Source organism: Salmo trutta, chromosome 20 (assembly GCF_901001165.1).
Source record: "Salmo trutta chromosome 20, fSalTru1.1, whole genome shotgun sequence".
Taxonomy (NCBI): domain Eukaryota; kingdom Metazoa; phylum Chordata; class Actinopteri; order Salmoniformes; family Salmonidae; genus Salmo; species Salmo trutta.
In genome coordinates this window covers 16,804,930-16,829,917 of record NC_042976.1, presented here as the reverse complement: position 1 = coordinate 16,829,917, position 24,988 = coordinate 16,804,930, and the positions used below count along the sequence as shown (strand labels likewise).

Genomic DNA, 24,988 nt, shown 5'->3' with positions numbered 1-24,988 from the left:
AAACACAGTTCTCTACATTAGACACATCATTCAAAACTAACACGTCTTGTGTTTCATTTGGAAAACACTGCCTTTCAAAATGCTACGATTAAAATGCTACGATTACCTACACCCATGTGAAAACACACAGCTAATTTCTTCACTTAGAAATCAGAACTTGAGCACTATAAATAGGCTTCAGGTTGGCTTTCTTGGTTTGGACAATGGAGGCCAATTTTGGAGAGAGTTAGAGGAAGAGGAGTGAGAGTAAGAGGGGGACGAGGACAAGGAGGAGGACAAGGACAAGGAAGAGGATGAAGACAAGGAAGGAGGAAGGAGAACAATCACAGATGACATCCGGGCCACTTTGGTTGACCATGTGGTCAACCATGGTTTGAGTTTCAGGGAGGCTGGGCAGAGGGTCCAGCCTAACTTGAGCCCGCTACACTGCAGCAAGTGTCATTTGGACATTTCAAAATGAGAACAGGTAAGTAAACCTACCCTCTATACCATGCTACTGTACTTACAGCACTGCAGCACTTCCAGCACTACAGTAACATTTCATTTCATACTGAAAGAAATCTTGCACCCTAACCATTCACATCATGTTTTTGCAGAATTGCTAGATGACCCTTCAATGGGGGAAGAAAACGTCTGTTCACAGCAGAGCAGGGACAACACATAGTGAATGTGGTCATTTCAAACAATAGCATACGTTTACGACAACTGCAACACCACATCATCACTGACAACACATTCAGTAACATAAATAGGGTAAGTTTATCTGCACTTGGCCGTCTCCAGAAATGCAATCAGATTCGTATGAAGCAGCTCTACAGAGTACCATTTGAACTAAATTCTGACAGAGTGAAACAACTGCACTATGAATACGTACAAGTAAGCTATACTAACCTGTAATTGGTACTGTATTTCAGTGTATTATGCTACATATTGACTGCTCTGTCTATTCATACTGTCATACAATAATGTTTTGTCTTGTCTGTTTCAGAGAGTTATGGAACTAGATGCTGCTGCAGAGCATCATGATTTCGTCTACGTTGATGAGGTCGGCTTTAACCTAGGCGAAACAAGACGCAGGGAAAGAAACCTCATAGGACACCGCACCATCGTGAGTGTCCCTGGACAGCGTGGTAGCAACATCAATGTGTGCAGCCATTAGTCAGAACGGTGTCCATCATCATGCCACTATTGGTCCTCACAATACTGTCCACATTATCACCTTCCTTGACACCCTGCATAATATCCTCATTCCCAATGACCAGAAGAATGGACCAGAGCAGTCCAGGTTTGTTGTCATCTGGGACAACGTAAGTTTCCACCAGGCTGCTCTGGTCCGCAATTGGTTCATTGACCATCCGCAAGTTTTGATGCTCAACCTGCCACCATATTCTCCTTTTCTAAACCCAATAGAAGAGTTATTTTCGGGGTGGTATTGGAAGGTATACGATCGCCAACCCCACCAACGCATACCCCTTCTCCAGGCAATGGAGGAGGCCTGTGGTGACATTGACTAGGGGGCATGCCAGGGCTACGTCCCCCGCTGTTTAGCCAGAGAGAATATCGCTTGTGATGTTGATGAGGTGCTGTAGCCAGCTCCAAATAGGAGACAGGATGCACCCTAATTGTTTTTTTTCTTTACAGTAACAAGCCTATTTGTTTATCTTCTACTGTATTTGTTTTGTCTCTTACTGTTCATCCCAAAATCTAGATGAAAATACATTACATTTTTTCCTCCTGTGCATTTCTGTTTATAGTGTAAATATATATTGAATATGCATACATACTGTATATATTTGTGCACATACATATGTGTGAGTGCTATGACAAACTGCCGTGGACTCCACTGCACACTGAACATGCAAAAGACATTTGTCACATCCGTGTGTTGTTGGCGTGTATAATAGCAAATCATTTGATGGTTTGTGTGTAGAGTTTTGATGTAAAAACAGCATTTTGAGAAGAGCTAAAATAGTTTTGAATGAAGTGTTTGGTTTTGCAAGAGACGTGTGACATTTTGCATGTTGTGTGTGTGTTTTGAGTCTAGAGAAAAAGAGCCATGGTTTCAGAAATCATGTGTAAGCAATTGTCAAAAACTGTAATCCACAGTTCTTTTTTTGAAACTATTGATCCTCTATGGCTAAAGTATGCTCTCTGGTATTTTGAAAATTGAGAGTGGCTCCTGTGTTTGAAAAAAATAAAATAAAATAATAATATATATATATAATAATAAAATAATAATAATAATAATAATAATAATAATATATATATATATATATATATATATATATATATATATATATATATATATATATATATATACACACACACACACACACACACACACACACACACATACATATATATATATAAATACATATTTATTTTTTTGCTGCCTGTTGTGCCCCCAAGGGCCAGGGGTTTCAGCCCCGGTAAGCCCCTGCATTAATCCGGCCCTGATCAGACTACAGTACCAGTATATTACAGTACAAGCTCGACATTTCTAAATATACATGCAGGTAAACATCATTTAGAATACCACTTGAACGTCAATTTAAATTATGTAAAAGCGAATTAATCCAACGGACTACAGTATATTATAGTACAAGCTTGCTGCCAAGACATGTGAATAGCTTTACCTGAGAGAGCCTTGCAGGTGTTGGGGTTTCGCTCCAGGGCTTCGTAGCCTTCGACACACAGACACTTGAAGGAGCCGTAGGTGTTGATGCAACGCTGGCTGCAGGGCAGGCTGGAGGAACATTCGTTAACGTCCACGCACGTTTTCCCATCATCTTTCAGCCGGAATCCAGGCCAACACTTGCACTGACATCACACAAACAAAAAAGTAATGAAGCATTTTAGTCTAGACAAATTTAACAAATAATAGTTTATATTCCATTTACTCAAGATATTTCAGCAGCTGGTCGATACAGTAAAATGCTATGCAGAGACAGATGGACATTCAGCTGCATTATTCAATTGTGTCTAATTGTCTTTTAACAACACTCACTTAACTCCACACAACAAATCCTAGGTAAAGATACCTTAAAACCTGTTTGGGACAGGGGGCATGAAAAGCGTGCCCAGAGTAAACTGCCTGCTACTCGAGCCCAGAGTCAAATATTTGCATATTATTAGTAGATTTGGATAGAAAACACTCTGAAGTTTCTAAAACTGTTTGAATGATGTCTGTGAGTATAACAGATGTCACGTCCTGACCAGTATAAGGAGTCATTGGTAATTGTAGTTTGGTCAGGACGTGGCAGGGGGTATTTGTTTTATGTGGTTAGGGGTCTTATGGGATATGTATTTATGTAAGAGAGGTGTTTGATTTATGTGTTCCGGGGTTTTTGGGATATGTTCTTGTTTTGTATTTCTATGGTTTTCTATGTTGTTTATTTCTTTGTGTTGGCCTGGTATGGCTCTCAATCAGGAACAGCTGTACATCGTTATGCTGATTGAGAGTCATACTTGTTTTGTAGCCTTGTTTCACCTGTCCCTTTGTGGGAAGTTGTGATTGCATAGCTGTGTTTAGCCTGTAATCCTGTTCATTCGTGCGTTTTCTTGTTTTGTTTTCTTAAGTGTTCTAAATAAATATATAATGAGCACTCAACCCACTGCGCATTTGGTCCACTTATTACGACGACCATTACAACAGAACTCATATGGCAGGCAAAAACCTGAGAAAAATCCAACCAGGAAGTGGGAAATCTGAGGTTTGTAGATTTTCAAGTGATTGCCTATCCAAACTAGTGTCTGTGGGGTCATTTTGCACTTCCTAAGGCTTCCACTAGATGTCAACAGTCTTTAGAACCTTGTTTCATGCTTCTACTGTGACTGGGGAGAGAATAAGAGGTGATTCAACAAGTGGACTGCCTGAGGCCAATGAGTTGTTTACAGCACGGTCACACAGGCACGCCGTTCCTTCTTTTTCCTCTGTAATGAATACGCTATTGTCCGGTTGGAATATTATCGAAGACTTATGATAAAAAGACCCTAAGGATTGATTGTAAACATCGTTTGACATGTTTCTACAAACGGTAAAGGAACTTTTTGACTTTTCGTCTAGGGTTTTGCGCTCGCGCATTTTGCCTTTGGAATAGTGATCTGAATGTGCTAACTAAACTGAGGTATTTGGACATAAATATGGAGTTTATCGAGAAAAAAAACATTTCTTGTGGAAGTGGGAGTCCTGGGAGTGCATTCCAAAGAAGATCAGCAAAGGTAAGTAAAGATTTATAATACTATTTCTGAGTTTTGTTGACTTCAGAACTTGGCGGGTAACTGTATAGCTTGCTTTGATGGCTGAGCTCTGTACTCAGAATATTGAACAATGTGCTATCGCCGTAAAGCTGTTTTGAAATCTGACACAGCGGTTGCTTAAGGAGAAGTGTATCTATAATTCTTTCAATAACTGTTGTAAATTTTATTAACGTTTATGATGAGTATTTTTGTAAATTGATTTGCTCATTCACCTGGAGGTTTTGGAGGCAAAACATTTTCTGAACATCACGCGCCAATGTAAAATGGTTGTTGGATATAAATATGAACTTTATCAAACGAAACATGCATGTATTGTGTAACATTGAGTCCTGGGAGTGTCATCTGATGAAGATCGTCAAAGGTTAGTGATTCATTTTAGCTGTATTTCTGGTTTTTGTGACGCCTCTCCTTGCTTGGAAAATGGCTGTGTGGTTTTTCTTGTCAAGGTGCTGTCCAAACATAATCTAATGCTATGCTTTCGCCGTAAAGCCTTTTTGAAATTGGACAATGTGGTTGGATTAACGAGAAGTTTATCTTTAAAATGGTGTAAAATAGTTGATTGATTGAAAAATGTGAATTATGAGATTTTTGTTGTTTTGTATTTCGCGCCCTGCTATTCCATTGGCTGTTGGCGAGGGGACCCGCTGGCGGAACGGGGTTCCGCTAGCGGAATGTCTGTCCTCAACAGGTTTAACATCTTTGGGCTAGGGGGCAGTATTTTCACGTCCGGATGAAAAGCGTGCCCAAAGTAAACTGCCTGTTACTCAGGCCCAGAAGCTAGGATATTTGGATAGAAAACACTCTAAAGTTTCTAAAACTGTTAAAATAATGTCTGTGAGTATAACAGAACTGATATGGCAGGCGAAACCCCGAGGACAAACCATCCAAAAAAACAAAATGTTCAGCCTACCACTGTTTCCAATGGCTTTCATGTTTATTATGAGTCAAAGTCCTCCCAGATTGTAGTTCCTAGGGCTTCTACTAGATGTCAACAGTCTTTAGAAAGAGTTTCAGGCTGGTTTTTGGAAAAATTTGCGAGAAGTTGTAGTTTTTCGAACTGGCTCCCATTTTGGCTGTAGTGTTTCCGTGCGCGTTCTTTGTTATTTATCTCCGGTAATGAACATACTATTCTCCGTCTTAAATTTTATCATTTATTTACGTATTAGGGTACCTTAGGTTTGATTATAAACGTTGTTTGACTTGTTTGGATAAGTTTATTGGTAACGTTTGGGATTCATTTTGTATGCATTTTGAAGGAGGGAAACCGGTGGATTATTGAATGAAGCGCGCCAGCTAACCTGAGTTTTTATGGATATAAAGAAGGACTTTATCGAACAAAAGGACCATTTGTGATGTAACTGGGACCTTTTGGAGTGCCAACAGAAGAAGATCTTCAAAGGTAAGGCATTTATTATATCGCTATTTCTGACTTTTGTGTCGCACCTGCCTGGTTGAAAAATGTTTTTTATGCATTTGTATGCGGGGCGTTGTCCTCAGATAATGGCATGGTGTGCTTTCGCCGTAAAGCCTTTTTGAAATCTGACACAGCGTCTGGATTAACAAGTTAAGCTTTATGTTGATGTATTACACTTGTATTTTCATGAATGTTAAATATTTATATTTCTGTAATTTGAATTTCGCGCTATGCAATTTCACAGGATGTTATCGAGGTGTCCCGCTAGCGGCAAGTCTAGCCATATTAAATAGTATTTTAAAGTAACTTCTAATTGTCTCATTCATCCCCCCTCCTCTCCCCTGTAACTATTCCCCAGGTTGTTACTGTAAATGAGAATGTGTTTTAAGTCAACTTACCTGGTAAAATAAGGGTTCAATAAAAATAAATACTTAAGTATTTTACACCACTGGTTAAATCAACACAAAGAGTGGGACCATATACACACTGGAACCAGTGTTAAATTAAAACACTGGCCAGTCCCAGCATCAGACCACCAGATGAGGTGCAGAGGAGGTACCAAAGATCACAGGGAAGTACCACCATAGAACTATGGGTCTAGGACTCCCATGTGTGCCTGCTTGCTCCTCAGGTTGTCTTTCCTCCCCTCTACAGATCCCAAACCCAGCACCAGCCAATGTTCCTGTTTTTCTCCAAGGCCCACAGTCCTAGCACTAGACCCAGCACCAATCCCTGGTTTTCCAGCCCTGGTAAAGCACGATTTTCAATCCGGTCCCGACATCAACCCAATATTTCCCAGTTCCAGCCCCAACAGCAGCACCAACCATGGACGCAGCACCAACCCTGGACACAGCACCGACCAACCACAACTGCCAACTTCATTCAGCAACTGCCAGCTCAGACCCCACACCTTCCCCTACCCCTACCCCTACCCCAACACAAAGACACAAACACACAGTGAACCACTCCATCAGACCAACCATGACTGACTGACTGATGATTGTTAAATGTTATTTGTTTGAATGCATTTTTTTTAGTTTTCTGGGGTAATTGTTTGTTTTTCTTTTGATTTGATTAATTTAAGTTGGATTGATTATTTATTCTTTGAATTATTGATTATTTAGAAGTTTAACAAAATGTTATTTGACATTTTAACATCTATTATATTTTCGAATAACCAAATAAATGGAAAATTACTGAGGATAATAGCGGACGATATTGACACTCCCATTTGCTATATCTTCAATCTAAGCCTACTAGAAAATGTGTGCCCTCAGGCCTGTAGGCAAGCAAAAGTAATTCTGCTACCCAAGAATAGTACAGCTCTCTTGACCGTTTCAAATTGCTAACCAATCAGCCTGTTACCAACCCTTAGTAAACTTTTGAAAAAAATTATGTTTGACCGGATACAATGCTATTTCACTGTTAACAAATTGACAAGACTTTCAGCACACTTAGAGGGAAGGACATTCAACAAACATGGCACTTACATAAATGACTGATGATTGGCTGAGGGAAATTGATGATAGGAAGATTGTGTGAGCTGTTTTGTTGGACTTGTGTGGCTTTTGACATTATCGCTCATAGTCTGCTGATGGAAAAACGTGTGTTATGGCTTTACACCACCTGCTATATTTTGGGATAAAGACTTACCCATCTAACAGAATACAGAGGGTGATCTTCAATGGAAGCATCTCCAACATAATCCAGGTAGAATGAGGAATTCCCCACGGCAGCTGTCTAGGCCCCTTACATTTAAAAATCTTTACTAATGACATGCCACTGGCCTTGAGTAAAGCCAGTGTATATATGTATGCGGACGACTCAACACTATACACATTAGCTACTACAGCGAGTGAAATCACTGCAACACTTAAAGATCTGCAGTAAGTTTAGGAATGGGTGGCAAGGAATAAGTTAGTCCTATATATTTCAAAAACTAAAAGCATTGTATTTGGGAAAAATCATTCACTAAACCCTAAACCTGAACTAAACATTGTATTAAATTATGTGGAAATTGAGCAAATTGACATGATTAAACTGCTTGGAATAACCCTGGATAGTAAACTGTCATGGTCATGTTGATACAACAGGAGCTAATATGGGGAGAAGTCTGTCCATAATAAAATTGTTACTCTGCCTTTTTAACAACACTATCAACAAGGCAGGTCCAACAGGCTCTGGTTTTGTTGCACCTGGACTACTGTGGTCAGGTGCCACAAAGAGGGACCTTGGAAAATTACAATTGCCTCAGAACAGGGCAGCAAGGCTGGCCCATAAATGTACTTGGAGAGCTAACATGTATGTGGAGGAGAGATTGATTTCATCACTACTTGTTTTTGTAAGAAGTGTTGGCATGAAGAGGTGTCTGTTCAAGCTACTAGCATACAGCTCATGCCACCAAAGGTCTGATTGGCTGATTCTTTTCTAATTTGTTTATCAATGTAGGCCAAATGCTTGCTGGCATCAATCAATCAAATGCAAAGGTGGCAACATGTCATACTCTTTTGTTCCATACAGCATCAAATACATTGGCTACACATACTGAGACTGGGGGGCGCTGCTAACTTCCCTTGGATGATTTCTCCGGGGAGATTCAACCACTTGCGAATTATGAAAACACAGAGATTTAAAAAGCGCAATTATGCGTTTATCTCCAGTACATTGCAACTCCGACTCCATTTTGTTGCTCCCAGCCTATAGACAGAAACTAAACAGCAAACACCTGTGCTCAGGTCTATTCAACGCTGGTCTGACCAATCTGATTCCACGCTTCAAGACTGCTTCGATCACGTGGACTGGGATATGTTCCGGATAGCATAGGACAACAACATTGATGTATACGCTGATTCGGTGAGCGAGTTTATTAGCAAGTGCATTGGTGATGTTGAAGCCATGGTGACTATTAAAACCTTCCCCAACCAGAAACCGTGGATTGATGGCAGCATTTGCGCAAAACTGAAAGCGCAAATTACTGCTTTTAACCATTGCAAGGCAACCGGAAACATGACCGAATACAAACAGTGTAGCCATTCTCTCTGCAAAGCAATCAAACAAGCTAAGCGTCAGTATAGAGACAAAGTAGAGTCACAATTCAACGGCTCAGACATGAGAGGTATGTGGCAGGGTCTACAGTCAATCACGGATTACAAAAAGAAAACCAGCCCCGTCGTGGACACCGATGTCTTGCTCCAAGACAAACTAAACAATTCTTTGCTCGCTTTGAGTGCAATACAGTGCCACTGACACGGCCCGCTACCAAAACCTGCAGGCTCTCCTTCACCTCAGCCAATGTGAGTAAAACATTTAAACGTGTTAACCCTCACAAGGCTATCGGCCCAGATGACATCCCTAGCCGCGTCCTAAGAGCATGCGGAGACCAGCTGGCTGGTGTGTTTACGGACATGTTCAATCAATCCCTATCCCAGTCTGCAAGAGGGCCAACATTGTTCCTGTTCCCAAGAAAGCTAAGGTAACTGAGCTAAACGACTATCGCCCCATAGCACTCACTTCCGTCATCATGAAGTGCTTTGAGAGACTAGTCAAGGATCATATCCCCTCCACCCTAAATGACACCCTAGACCCACTCCAATTTGCTTACCGCCCCAATAGGTCCACAGACAATGCAATCGCAATCACACTGCCCTAACCCATCTGGAAAAGAGGAAGACCTATGTAAGAATGCTGTTATTCAATTACAGCTCAGTATTTAACTTCTTTGGGATAGGGGGCAGTATTTTCACGGCCGGATAAAAAAACGTACCCGATTTAATCTGGTTACTACTCCTGCCCAGAAACTAGAATATGCATATAATTAGTAGATTTGGATAGAAAACACTCTAAAGTTTCTAAAACTTTTTGAATTGTGTCTGTGAATATAACAGAACTCATATGGCAGGCCAAAACTTTGAGAAGATTCCGTGCAGGAAGTGCACTGTCTGACAATTAGTTGTCCTCCGTTGCATCTCTATCGAAATTACAGCATCTGTGCTGTTACGTGACACTTTCTAAGGCTTCCATTGGCTCTCTAAAGCCTCCAGAAAGTGGAATGGGGTGTCTGCTGTCTCTGGGCAAAGTATAGGAGCAGAGTTTGTAAGTGGTCAGCCTGGGGACAGTGAGACTGGAGATGCGCGGTCACGAGAACTCGCCATTTTTTCTTTCTCTCTTTGAATGAATACTTTGCCCGGTTGGAATATTATCGCTATTTTACAAGAAAAATAGCATAAAATTGATTTTAAACAGCATTTGACATGCTTCTAAGAACGGTAATGGAATATTTTGACATTTTTTGTCACGAAATGCACTCGCACGTTACCCTTTGGATAGTGACCTGAACGCACGAACAAAACAGAGGTATTTGGATATAACTATGGATTATTTGGAACCAAAACAACATTTGTTGTTGAAGTAGAAGTCCTGGGAGTGCATTCTGATAAAGAACAGCAAAGGTAATCCAATTTTTGTAACAGTAATTCTGAGTTTAGGCTGCCCGACGTTGGCGGGTCTGAATAGCTAGCCTTGATGGCCGAGCTATGTACTCAGAATATTGCAAAATGTGCTTTCGCCGAAAAGCTATTTTAAAATCGGACATAGCGATTGCATAAAGGAGTTCTGTATCTATAATTCTTAAAATAATTGTTATGTATTTTGTCAACGTTTATGATGAGTAATTTAGTAGATTCACTGGAAGTTTTCAGTGGGTATGCTAGTTCTGAACATCACATGCTAATGTAAAAAGCTGTTTTTTGACATAAATATGAACTTGATTGAACAAAACATGCATGTATTGTATAACATAATGTCCTAGGAGTGTCATCTGATGAAGATCATCAAAGGTTAGTGCTGCATTTAGCTGTGGTTTGGGTTTTTGTGACATATATGCTTGCTATGAAAATGGCTGTGTGACTATTTTTGGCTGGGTACTCTCCTGACATAATCTAATGTTTTGCTTTCGTTGTAAAGCCTTTTTGAAATCGGACAGTGTGGTTAGATTAAGGAGAGTCTTGTCTTTAAATAGCTGTAAAATAGTCATATGTTTGAGAAATTGAAGTAATAGTATTTCAAACGATTCAAAAATCGCGCCACTGAATTCAGGTGGCTGTTACGTAGGTGGGACGAATTCGTCCCACCTGCGCCAGAGAGGTTAATAATTGATAATTGGATGTAATAAATGTATCACTAGTCACTTAAACAATGCCACTTTATATAATGTTTACATACCCTACATTACTCATCTCATATGTATATGCTGTACTCTATACCATCTACTGCATCTTGCATATGCCGTTCGGCCATCGCTCATCCATATATTTGTATGTACATATTCTTAATCATTCCTTTACACCTGTGTGTATAAGATAGTTGTTGTGAAATTGTTAGATTACTTGTTACATATTACTGCACGATCGGAACTAGAAACACAAGCATTTCGCTACACTCGCATTAACTATCTGCTAACCATGTGTATGTGAGCAATAACATTTTATTTTATTTGACGATTGTCAGTTACATAGCTGCTTTACTGATTATCTCAGTGCGTCCTATCTACTGCCGGAGAATACCAACACCAAACACATCGGTTCACCGTTACACAGGAGCGGACAGTACACAGCATACCATAATGTTCTGAATAATGGCCAAGTCAACCTCGCTCCCTATTCCACTGAACCATTTAGGAGTAACAAACACAGGTCCAACATTTATCGGAAACTGTTAAACTACCTATTCACTACCCTCCTGCTTTCTGTGGATGTGCAACTCAACCCTGGGCCTAACATCACCGAGCCAGCGATACTCACCGGAGTGGAAAGCAGTTGATGGCCACTGATCGTCGCCGCTGCGGAAGTGGGTGAGTGCTATGGTCCCATGGTTTCTCTCGAGTCACCCGGCTCCAAAATGAAATTTGACTCTGCAAACATATCCAAGTTGCTATACGCAATCCCTGACTCTGCTTCTGGCATGCAAGTTGTTTTAATTAGTTCCCCGCATCCAGTGCAAGCGGAAGGGATAGTTAATTGCACTACCGAACTACCCCTAATCAAAACGGCCTAAACCCAGCCATCAGAAAACACAGAACATTTTACTTTTTTCAATGTGTCAAGTCATCTGGGACCCACGAGCTAAGCGCAAGGCACATTTGCAGTGACATTCCAAAAAGTGAACAAATTCAACATCTCACAGGCTCCAACCTTGACTTCCTCTGCCTTTCAGAGACATGGTTCCATAAAAACTTTCCATATACTGCTTTGATTGTGCCTGGCTACAATGTTTTCAGGAGAGACAGGATTGAAGGAAGAGGAGGGGGTCTGATGACTTAAATTAAAGAACATATCCGATGTAAACAAATTGAGTGGTCATGTGATAATGAACTAGACTGTATTGGCCTAAACGTTACACTGTCTCCCCAAATGTCTTTTACCCTTATTGGAATGTATAGACCACCTTCCACCAAAAGTGTTTTTTTTTTTTAAGTTTAATAACATGCTTAGGGAATGTTATTTTTGGAAAGAGGTCATCTTAACTGGAGATTTTAACATTAATTATGAAGACAAGTCTTGTAGGAAAACTCTGAAATGGATCACTAATACCTCTGACCTTACACAGCTAGTTAAAGGGCCTACCAGGGTGACATGTTGCTCTAAAACACAGATTGATCTGGTGTTCAGTAATAAACCAGAGAGAGTGACTAAATCATTCAATATGGTTACTGGGCTATGTGATCATAATCTGACACTTGTAGCCAGAAAGCTTTCTAAGAACAGGTTTAACCTCTCTACTGTTAGAAAGCCTGATCAACTCAGAATACCTAAGAGTGAATAAAATTATTTTGAAAATGCAATTAAGGGAATTAACTGGAATGATCTCTTGTCCTATACAGATGTGGAAGCTGATAGGTTTTTCTATCCACAATCCAGACAACAATAAATGGCTTCCTAAAGAAAATCAAATCCAAACCTGGCTAAAGGAGCACTCTTCCTTGGCTAAATGGAGAAATCTGGAAACTAATGAAAGAACGAGATCATGCTCTAAAAATAGCCCTAAAGTCCAAATTAGAGCATGACAGACGTAGGTTTACCATGTTGAGAAATAAGGTGATGAAATAAATCAAACAGGCCAAGGTAAACTTTTTTATTAACATAATTGGTGAAGCAAAGGGAAATTCTAAATTGATCTGGGAGAATCTAAAAAAGTTAACAGGGAAATACCATAGTAACACTGCAAAAAGACTAGAAATCATGGTAAATGACAATCTAACACAGGATGCAGTCAAAATAGCAATAGCCTTCAATTCCTACTTTGTTGACTCTGTCAGGTTACTGACACAGAACTCCTCCACTGGTTTCTTGGGCTCAGTGCTAGTGAATGACACTCAACCTGTCTTCATCATATGGGAGGTTTCTGAGTCAGAGGGGAACAAGGTGATTAGCTCACTAAAGAACTATAAATCCAAAGATGTGTTTGGGCTGGACTCTTCCTTTCTTAAAATCTACAAAGAGTCACTCATTGGCCCCATTACTAAGGTCACCAACATATCTATTGATCAGGGGGTGTTTCCAAGGGTCTGGAAGCTGGCCATAATAACGGCCATCTTTAAATCGGGTGACCTTGCTGACGTGAGTAACTACAGGCCCATTAGTATACTACCTGTGGTGTTGAAGGATGTTGAAAAGTGTGTAGCAGAACAACTGATTGCCCACCACAACAACAGCCCCTTCACATTACAATCCATGCAGTTTGGCTTCAGAGCACAACACTCCACAGAAAAAGCCAACTGCTTTCATCTGGAAAATGTGAAGTCCGAGATGGACAAAGGGGGCATTGTTGGGACTGTATTTCTGGACCGAAGGCCCCCAATGTCTTGAGATGGATGAATTCTTATTTTATTTTACCTTTATTTAACTAGGCAAGTCAGTTAAGAACAAATTCTTATTTACAATGACAGCCTAGGAACAGTGGGTTAACTGCCTTGTTCAGGGGCAGAACAACAGATTTTTACCTTGTCAGCTCAGGGATTTGTTCTAGCAACCTTTTGGTTACTGGCCCAATTCTCTCTAATAACCTGCCCAGAGACTGCGGTTGAAAATTAGCCGGCTGGCTAAAACACAGAACAGGCACTTTTACTGAAACGTTGATAAATGTGCACTGTCCCTGTAAAAATAAAAATAAATAAACTCAAACTCAGAGACAAAAGAGAAATGATTTTATAACTTAAAAGAATGTTATTGGTCAAATATTTGGGGAAGCCTGGCTTCCCTTGGCATCCATGAATACACACCACTACCTGTTCAGAACAAGGCACTTAATTAATAATGCAAAAATTGTGGCAAAGAAACTAACTTTTGTCCTTAATAAAAATAGTTATGTTTGGGGCAAATCCAACACAACATATCACTGAGTACCACTCTTTATATTTTCCAGCATAGTGGTGGCTGAATAATGTTATGAGTATGCTTGTCATCGGCATGGACTAGGGTGGTTTTTAGGATAAAAAGAAAAAGAATACAGCTAAGCACATGCAAAATCCTAGAGAAAACCTGGTTCAGTCTTCTTTCCAACAGACACTGGGAGATGATTTCACCTTTCAGCAGGACAATAACCTAAAACACAAGGCCAAATATACACTTGAGTTGCTTACCAAGATGATATTGAATGTCCCTGGGTGGCCTAGTTACAGTTTTGACTTAAACAGGCTTAATCTATGGCAAGACTTGAAAATTGATTTCTAGCAATGATCAACAACCAGCTTGAAAAGTGTAAAAAGAATAATGGGGAAAATATTGTACAATACAGGTGTGCAAAAGCTCTTAGAGACCTACCCACAAACACTCAGCTGTAATCAAACCTTTTTTTGTAAGGGTATAATACAGTGGCCTGGAACTCAAGGTCTACAGGCCACATCAGGTCTGCAAGTCACATTGTGCTGGCTTGCAAAGTGATGCATAATTCCAATTGGAATTTAGCTTGTACAAATATTTTGAATGTTTTATCACCGCATCCTGCATTCAGAATGACTTACATGGTTGGGAAGAGTAAGATATGAGACTAACTAAAGCATCAAAACTGGAACAACCATTTCAGTAATGGGTGAAAAAAGTCCTAGTAACATATTGGATTGGTTTAGAAAATGTTTGTCATTTATTTTTGCGTAGCATAAGATTATTATTAATCAATTTACATGCACAAAAATATTTCTTGAACAATTATAAAACTCAACCTGCAATAGACAATGTTGGGAAATATGATAATGATGGGTGTGGTTTTGGTATCACAGTGATTAGATTAGTGGTTTTGGTAGCCTAGCGGTTAGAGCATTGGACTTGTAACCGAAAGGTTGCAAGATCGAATCCCCGAGCGGAAAAGGTAAAAATCTGTTGTTCTGCCCCTGAACAAGGCAGTTAATTGAAAATAAGAATTTGTTCTTAACTGACTTGCCTAGTTAAATAAAGGTAAAATACAATTTGTTTCAGGCCTCTGTAGGGTAAAACTAAGCCCTCAAAATAAGACCTTTTGAAATGCGTATGCCGCAGGGGTGTCAAACTCATTCAATGTAAAGCCTAGTGTTTGCTGGTTTTGTTTTTTCCTTTCAATGAAGACCTAGACAATCAGGTGAGGGGAGTTATTTTATAATTAGTGACCTTAATTTATCAATCAAGTACAAGGAAGCGAAAACCCAGAGCAAAAACCCATAGAGACTCAGCCCTCCACGGAATGAGTTTGACATGTGACGTATGACATTGTGTTAAATAAAATAAACATTTTATGATAACATATTCACTTAGGATCTCACTTGGGGAAGTCCATAGGACTGAAAAAGGATGAATGCAATTAATTTGTTTGTTTTACTTAACCCTTATTTTACCAGGTAAATTGACTGAACACCTTCTAATTTACAGCAACGACCTGAGGAATAGTTACAGTTACAGCCAATTGTAAGATGGGGATGATTAGGTGGCCGTGATGGTATGAGGGCCAGGACACCAGGGTTAACATCCCTACTCTTACGATAAGTGCCATTGGATCTTTAGTGACCATAGAGAGTCAGGACACCTGTTTAATGTCACATCCAAAAGACAGTACCCTATACAGGCCAATGTCCTTAATCACTGCGCTGGGGTATCATGATATTATTTTAGACCAGAGGAAAGAGTGCCTCCTACTGGCCCTGCAACATCACTTCCTTCAGCATCTGGTCTTGCATCTAGGGACTGACCAGGACAACCCTGCTTAGCTTCAGAAACAAGCCAGCAGTAGGACACAGGATGGTATGCTGCTGGCAATGAAACAGCCATGTCTCTGTCAATAACAAATACAGTCATGGGTTATAACTCTATGATTCACTCAAAAGGCAAGGCATTCTGGGAAATATTTTAACACGGTATTACACTAAGCAGTGTGTTAATTTGACACTCATTTCAGTGTGTATATGGTCCTACTCTTTCAGTGTTGATTTAATGTAATACTGGAGAATTTGCTGTGTAGCTCCTCAATGTGCCAGTAGATCTACTCACAAAATTACACACAAGACCAATAAAAACAGAGCGAAATCAGTATGATGTCATAGCTCAAGAGCAAACAAAAAATAAAAGACAATTGGTGCCATTCAGCAACTCCAGAACCAAAATAACTCAAAATGCTTATATCAGCTGTTACTGGCCCCTGCTTTAAAGACTCTCTGATCCAGAATTCCCAACCTTGAGGTCCTTTCTGCCGATCTATGTGTTCAGGCCTACAGATGGATGAGCTAGCTACTAGGGGTCTTCATTGATGTGCTCTCTGGTCATACAGCTCTGCTCTGCTTTAATATCTAGACAGCCAGGCCAGGGAAGACTGTTTTAGTCTGTCCTTCTTGGTCACTTTGTGATGCAGAGAGCATGGGGTAGGACAGGGGCAGGAGGGAAAGCCCAGAGTGAAGGTCAGGATGTGTTATTCTGATATCTCTGATGGCCGCAAGGTCACCTTGGTGGCGGCTGTGCCCTGGATCCGGGCCAGACAGCAGACTAGCACAGTCACCCCGCTGAACACTCAGCAGAACTGTCCTTCTCTCTGGTTGCATCTCAGATGGCAACCTATTCCCTATATAGGGCCCATAGGACTGTGGTCAAAAGTAGTGCACTATATAACTGTCAGAATAATGTTGACTGCAGATGTAACTTTCAGATGTAAATGAGCTTTTAGCTAATTCAGCTGCAACGCATCACTTTTCACTTCTACGACTAATGGTTTGTTGTACATTGTCCTTTGTTTCAAATATAGGGAATAAGGTGCCATTTGTGACGCATTCTCTCTCTCTGGAGCCTGCCTGCCTGTCGCCAAGGATCCCGGCAAACAAACGGATGGCACGGAAGCCTCTCGAAACGATTTTCAAATTTTTCATTGCGTGTATCCATAGCATAGGTTTGTGTTCAAGATGATGAGGGCACGGACAATACCATTATCACAATATTTTTTCCTTTAAAAACAAGAAGCAGACCAAACTCTTTGGTCCTTTAAAAACCTGCTGTATGTCAAATATTGTGTGCTATAGCTTTGTTAAGCAGGACAAAACATCAATCTTTTAAACTTGTCTTAAAAAACGACACATTTTTCATGGTGAGCGAACGTTGCACCTTTTCCTGTCCAACTATAGCTTGGAAAATAAATAAATGTTACTCTAGATGACAACATAATGTTTGTTTCCAACATCAGAGCTGTTTTCATAAAGAAGTTAAAGTCGTTTCCTTGCCACGATACTAACGAGTATCGCAATGCTGGTATCGTCCCGGCGATGCTGGTATCATCCCGGCCCTAATGATGATAGGATCCTACTGTAGTGTGTGTATAACTTTGTCTTCCTATCTTGTGTGGGAAAGCCTAATATAGCCTCAGACACGACATAATCATTTACACTGAGATAATAATGTTGGCACTTTACCAGGTCCATGTTATAGGCTTCTTTTAATACAAAACATTCAGAAAAAAACTAAGTTAACTTGATTAAAGTCAGATTCTGCATGTACATATTTGAAACATTTCTATTGTTCTGGCTATATTATTATTGATAATATCTGTAAGCCTTCCAGCGGGTGATGTCTGTCCACTTACAAATCTGTCTCTGGCTGAAATAAAGACGGGATATCTAGAATTCATAAAACCCTAGGAAAGAAAACCTAACCTTGATTATGATTCTGAATATACGATACATGTGCAGTTGTCCAAGCTACACATCAAAGCCTGTTTAAGTCTGTGCTGATTCCTACCTTGTATCCAACAGGAAGATCCTGACAGTCCTGTGTACAGCCACTGACTCTGCGATTAAGACACTCGTTCACGTTGCAGTTCTTCTCATCGGACCGGTCTCCACAGTCATCTTTCTTGTCACACAGAATCCCTTCAGAGATGCAGCGTCCATTGGAACACATGAAGAAGGAACCGTTGCACAGACTCCCTGGAAGATAATTTATAACTGTCAATGGTGAGGCAAAAAGCATTTACAATAGCAATCATTTAAACTGCATTGTGGTAAATGAGATTCACTTAGATTGATGATATTCTGAAAGTTTTACTCTTACTGTCTTTCTATCTTTGCACTCAAAAAAAATGCTGGGTGAAAAACAACCCAATTTTGGTAAATATTTTGCAGAATACACATTGGGTAATTTTGACAAAGCCAGTTTGGCCACTCATTTGCGTTGTAAGCTATGACTCACCAGGTCAGAGCAGAAGACTGTAGGCATGGCTTAGTAGAGGCATGGATTTCAGAGAGTTGGTCACCCTTAAGAGTAAATGTCATTCTGGTTCATCTGTCTATTGTATTATCTGTTTGTTGAGTACTAACGCATTTACATTTGAGTCACTTAGCTGATGCTCTTATCCAGAGTGATCTACAGGAGCAATTTGAATTAAGTGCCTTGCTTAAGGGTATGTTGACAGACTTTTCACCTAGTTGGCTTGGGGATTTGAACCAGCAATGTTTTGGTTACTGGCCCAAAGCTCTTAACCGATATGCTACCTTCTGACCTTTAGTGAGGTATACCCAAGAGTATGAGTTCCTCAAGTGCCTATGCATGTCCCAATGTTGGGAGAGTTACCACTTTGTTATATAATATTTAAATAATAATGTTCTACATTTTATAGAAGAATATGTAATGTGGCATGGCCTATTGGGGGTGTGGCTTTCAAATAGTTATTTTTGCCCATCCGTAATAGTAAATGTCATTCCTGTTCATCATGTTAAGTTTGTATTCATATACACTTAATAGCAATATTATTTAGACAAAGTGGTAACAGTCCCAACATTGGGATATGCACAGGCACTTGAGAAACTCATACTTTTGTGTAAGACTCATTACAGCTACAAAAGTGTCTTTGCTCAACATGTGTTGACAACACAAAAGAACATATGAAGCAGAATGACATTTACTATCACAGACGGGCTAAAATAAATATCTGAAAGCCACGTCCCCAATAGGCCATACCATATTACATATTCAACCCAGCATTTTTTTGTGTGGTTTCTATCCTCTCTTATTGTAGACTGCTGACAGTAATAGAGAGAGCCAAACAGCAGTAGACTAGAGTACCTGCGGCCAGTCAAACAGCAGTAGAATATACTACCTGCGGCCAGACGGTACTAACAGCACAGAGTACAGTACAGCGGTAAACTACAATACAGCAGTTAACTACACTACCTGCGGCCAGGCATTTGAACAGCAGTAAACTACACTACCTGCGGCCAGGCATTTGAACAGCAGTAAACTACACTACCTGTGGCCAGGCATTTGAACAGCAGTAAACTACACTACCTGCGGCCAGGCATTTGAACAGCAGTAAACTACACTACCTGCGGCCAGGCATTTGAACAGCAGTAAACTACACTACCTGCGGCCAGGCATTTGAACAGCAGTAAACTACACTACCTGCGGCCAGGCATTTGAGGTTCAGGGGCAGCTCATCAGATCGGTCAGGACAGTCTGGGCAGCCGTCACACTCCCACTGAGCACTGAGCAGGCAGCGACCATCCCCACAGCGAAACTCCTCAGGTCCACAGGGCCGGTACACTGCAGATACAGAAAAACAAAGAGAGAGCTGCAGCCTCACCAACTGACACTTACACAGGCCAACACATCATCGCAGATCCCAGTTAGATTACTGAAAAGTAATTCTACTTCCAACTTACAGTAAGGTATTAATTAGTTAAATCTCTGTTGTAACTTATTATAATGTTATAACTTAGTTATTACTCTATGGAGGTAATAAAAGACAAAGCAACAAATCTACTTGCCACATTCAAGTGACTCGTCAGATCCATCACCACAGTCGTCGTCATGGTCACAGACAAAACGCTGGGGAACGCAGACTTTGTTGTGGCAAAGGAAGGAGTTGTCATCACACGTGTTGTTGGGTGCTGGGGGGGTGAGAAATATGGTTGGAGGGTTACACTATGAGTTGACAATATCATGGCACTCTAGAGCAGGGTTTAAACATTGTCCTGTCACGTCACCCCCCCCCCCCCCGTGCACACATTTTGGTTTTTGCCCTAACACTACACAGCTGATTCAAAACATCAAAGCTAGATGATTAGTTGATTATTTGAATCAGCTGTGTAGTGCTTGGGAAAAAAACTAAACGTGCACCCAGATGGGGCCCCAGGAAAACCCTGCTCTAGAGATGTGGCGTCGAAGTACATATGCTCAACAATATGGAGTCAGCACTGAAGGAAGTAGGGGTGGGGGTGGGGGAGGCCTTTTTCAGGAATTTGACTTGCGTCTTTAACACTTGTGTTACAAAAACAAAAAGGGAAATTCCACTGCTGCTCTTTTACTGTATATACGTCCAATAATATGTACTATAATTTTTTTTACATATAATTGGTGTCATAAAAATCTTGAATTTCCTTACTACACGCAATACTGTACAAGCATTTCTGCATCTCAGCAGTAGAAACAGGCTATCTACGTTTCCTGGTTGTAAGCAAACCACAATCACTGACTAATGTGATTCCTACAGACTAATCCTGCTGCTGATTTCGATGATGATGACCTTGACACCAGCTTTAGTAGTACAGATCATGTAGACCCATTGGTTGAAAGCTTTCAGCCGGGAACAAGCGCAAGCTCAACATCATCTGACTCGGAAGAGGAAGATTGCACGGGGCTGGCAAGAGCCAAAGTGTATAGTCTGAGTCAAAGGTCATGGAGTGCATCTGCAAGACCAGCTGGCATTGCCCAACACAAGACAAGGTTCACCAGCTGAAGAACATTCAGGACCCTGCCTGGAACATTCAACCAACACAAAATCCATCTTTAGTTAGACTGATGTTGTAGTATAATATAGAATGCCTAGTATGCTCACAACTGAATTGTGGTATAGATATTGCTAGCTCTTGTACATATGTACAGTGGGGGAAAAAAGTATTTGATCCTCTGCTGATTTTGTACGTTTGCCCACTTACAAAGAAATGATCAGTCTATAATTTTAATGGTAGGTTTATATGAACAGTGAGAGACAGAATAACAACAACAAAAAATTCAGAAAAACGCATGTCAAAAAATTTATAAAATGATTAGCATTTTAATGAGGGAAATAAGTATTTGACCCCTCTGCAAAACATGACTTAGTACTTGGTGGCAAAACCCTTGTTGGCAATCACAGAGGTCAGACGTTTCTTGTAGTTGGCCACCAGGTTTGCACACATCTCAGGAGGGATTTTGTCCCACTCCTCTTTGCAGATCTTTTCCAAGTCATTAAGGTTTTGAGGCTGACGTTTGGCAACTCGAACCTTCAGCTCCCTCCACAGATTTTCTATGGGATTAAGGTCTGGAGACTGGCTAGGCCACTCCAGGACCTTAATGTGCTTCTTCTTGAGCTACTCCTTTGTTGCCTTGGCCGTGTGTTTTGGGTCATTGTCCTGCTGGAATACCCATCCATGACCCATTTTCAATGCCCTGGCTGAGGGAAGGAGGTTCTCACCCAAGATTTGACAGTACATGGCCCCGTCAAATGATGCGGTGAAGTTGTCCTGTCCCCTTAGCAGAAAAACACCCCTAAAGCATAATGTTTCCACCTCCATGTTTGACGGTGGAGATGGTGTTGTTGGGGTCATAGGCAGCATTCCTCCTCCTCCAAACACGGCAAGTTGAGTTGATGCCAAAGAGCTCCATTTTGGTCTCATCTGACCACAACACTTTCACCAGTTGTCCTCTGAATCATTCAGATGTTCATTGGCAAACTTCAGATAGGCATGTATATGTATTCTTGAGCAGGGGGACCTTGCGGGCGCTGCAGGATTTCAGTCCTTCACGGCGTAGTGTGTTACCAATTGTTTTCTTGGTGACAATGGTCCCAGCTGCCTTGAGATCATTGACAAGATCCTCCGTGTAGTTCTGGGCTGATTTCTCACCGTTCTCATGATCATTGCAACCCCACGAGGTGAGATCTTGCATGGAGCCCCAGGCCGAGGGATATTGACAGTTCTTTTGTGTTTCTTCCATTTGCGAATAATCGCACCAAATGTTGTCACCTTCTCACCAAGCTGCTTGGCGATGGTCTTGTAGCCCATTCCAGCCTTGTGTAGGTCTACAATCTTGTCCCTGACATCCTTGGAGAGCTCTTTGGTCTTGGCCATGGTGGAGAGTTTGGAATCTGATTGATTGATTGCTTCTGTGGACATGTGTCTTTTTTACAGGTAACAAGCTGCGGTTAGGAGCACTCCATTTAAGAGCTCCTAATCTCAGCTCGTTACCTGTATAAAAGACACCTGGGAGCCAGAAATTTTTCTGATTGAGAGGGGGTCAAATACTTATTTCCCTCATTAAAATGCAAATCAATTTATAACATTTTTGACATGCGTTTTTCTGGATATTTTTGTTGTTATTCTGTCTCTCACTGTTCAAATAAACCTACCATTAAAATTATAGACTGATCCTTTCTTTATCGACCTCCACTCATCACTGTCAAACGCTCCCTGAAACATTTCAACGAGCAAGCCTTTCTAATCGACCTGGCCCTGGTATCCTGGAAGGATATTGACCTCATCCCGTCAGTAGAGGATGCCTGGTTATTTTTTTTAAATGCCTTCCTCTCCATCTTAAATAAGCATGCCCCTTTCAAGAAATTTAGAACCAGGAACAGATATAGCCCTTGGTTCTCCCCAGACCTGACTGCCCTTAACCAACACAAAAATATCCTGTGGCGTTCTGCATTAGCATCGAACTGCCCCCGCGATATGCAACTTTTTAGGGAAGTTAGAAACCAATACACACAGGCAGTTAGAAACGCCAAGGCTAGCTTTTTCAAACAGAAATTTGCTTCGTGCAACTCCAACTCTAAAAAGTTCTGGGACATTGTAAAGTCCATGGAGAATAAGAACACCTCCTCCCAACTGCCCACTGCACTGAGGATAGGAAACTCTGTCACCACCGATAAGCCCACTATAATTGAGAATTTCAATAAGCATTTTTCTACGGCTGGCCATGCTTTCCACCTAACTACCCCTACTGCATTCAACAGCACTGCACCCCCCACAGCTACTCGCCCAAGCCTCCCCCATTTCTCCTTCTCCCAAATCCATTCAGCTGATGTTCTGAAAGAGCTGCAAAATCTGGACCCCTACAAATCAGCTGGGCTTGACAATCTGGACCCTTTCTTTCTAAAATTATCTGCCGAAATTATTGCAACCCCTATTACTAGCCTGTTCAACCTCTCTTTCGTGTCGTCTGAGATTCCCATAGATTGGAAAGCAGCTGCTGTCATCCCCCTCTTCAAAGGAGGTGACACTCTTGACCCAAATTGCTACAGACCTATATCCATCCTACCCTGCCTTTCTAAGGTCTTCGAAAGCCAAGTCAACAAACAGATTACCGACTATTTCGAATCCCACCGCACCCTCTCCGCTATGCAATCTGGTTTCAGAGCTGGTCATGGGTGCACCTCAGCCACGCTCAAGGTCCTAAACGACATCGTAACCGCCATCGATAAGAAACAATACTGTGCTGCCGTATTCGTTGACCTGGCCAAAGCTTTTGACTCTGTTAATCACCACATCCTCATCGGCAGACTTAGTAGCCTTGGTTTCTCAAACGATTGCGTCGCCTGGTTCACCAACTACTTCTCTGACAGAGTCCAGTGTGTCAAATCGGAGGGCCTACTGTCTGGACCTCTGGCAGTCTCTATGGGGGTACCACAGGGTTCAATTCTTGGGCCAACTCTTTTCTCTGTATACATAAATGATGTCGCTCTTGCTGCTGGTGAATCACTGATCCACCTCTACGCAGACGACACCATTCTGTATACTTCTGGCCCTTCTTTGGACACTGTGTTAACAACCCTCCAGACGAGCTTCAATGCCATTCAACTCTCCTTCCGTGGTCTCCAACTGCTCCTAAACACAAGTAAAACTAAATGCATGCTCTTCAACCGATCGCTGCCTGCACCTGCCCGCCCATCCAGCATAACTTCTCTGGACGGTTCTAACTTAGAATTTGTGGACAACTACAAATACCTAGGTGTCTGGTTAGACTGTAAACTCTCCTTCCAGACTCACATCAATCATCTCCAATCCAAAGTTAAATCTAGAATTGGCTTCCTATTTCGCAACAAAGCATCCTTCACTCATGCTGCCAAACATACCCTTGTAAAACTGACCATCCTACCAATCCTCGACTTCGGCGATGTCATTTACAAAATAGCCTCCAATACCCTACTCAACAAGCTGGATGCAGTCTATCACAGTGCCATCCGTTTTGTCACCAAAGCCCCATATACAACCCACCACTGCGACCTGTATGCTCTCGTTGGCTGGCCTTCACTTCATAATCGTCGCCAAACACATTGGCTCCAGGTCATCTACAAGACCCTGCTAGGTAAAGTCCCCCCTTATCTCCGCTCACTGGTCACCATAGCAGCACCCACCTGTAGCACGCGCTCCAGCAGGTATATCTCTCTGGTCACCCCTAAAGCCAACTCCTCCTTTGGTCGTCTCTCCTTCCAGTTCTCAGCTGCCAATGACTGGAACGAACTACAAAAATCTCTAAAACTGGAAACACTTATCTCCCTCACTAGCTTTAAGCACCAGCTGTCAGAGCAGCTCACAGATCTCTGCACCTGTACATAGCCCATCTTTAATTTAGCCCAAAATACTACCTCTTCCCCTACTGTATTTATTTATTTTATTTATTTTGCACCATATTATTTATATTTTAACTTTTAACTTTCTTCAAACTACAAATCTACCATTCCAGTGTTTTTCTTGCCATACTTTATTTACTTTGCCACCATGGCATTTTTTTGCCTTTACCTCCCTTATCTCACATCATTTGCTCACATTGTATATAGTCT

General features: G+C 41.2%; 1 protein-coding gene across 1 annotated transcript in view; it reads right to left on the bottom strand.

The window, feature by feature from the left end:
• LOC115156297 (low-density lipoprotein receptor-related protein 1B-like) overlaps positions 1–24,988 on the bottom strand; it is a 575,728-nt gene that overhangs the window by 77,287 nt on the left and 473,453 nt on the right. The window contains exons 53-56 of the mRNA XM_029703749.1: positions 19,935–20,057; positions 19,570–19,710; positions 17,911–18,098; positions 2,637–2,820 (exon numbers count right to left, since the gene is read on the bottom strand). Of these exons, the coding sequence (XP_029559609.1) occupies positions 2,637–2,820; positions 17,911–18,098; positions 19,570–19,710; positions 19,935–20,057 (636 nt within the window). The remainder of the gene's footprint in view (positions 1–2,636; positions 2,821–17,910; positions 18,099–19,569; positions 19,711–19,934; positions 20,058–24,988) is intronic.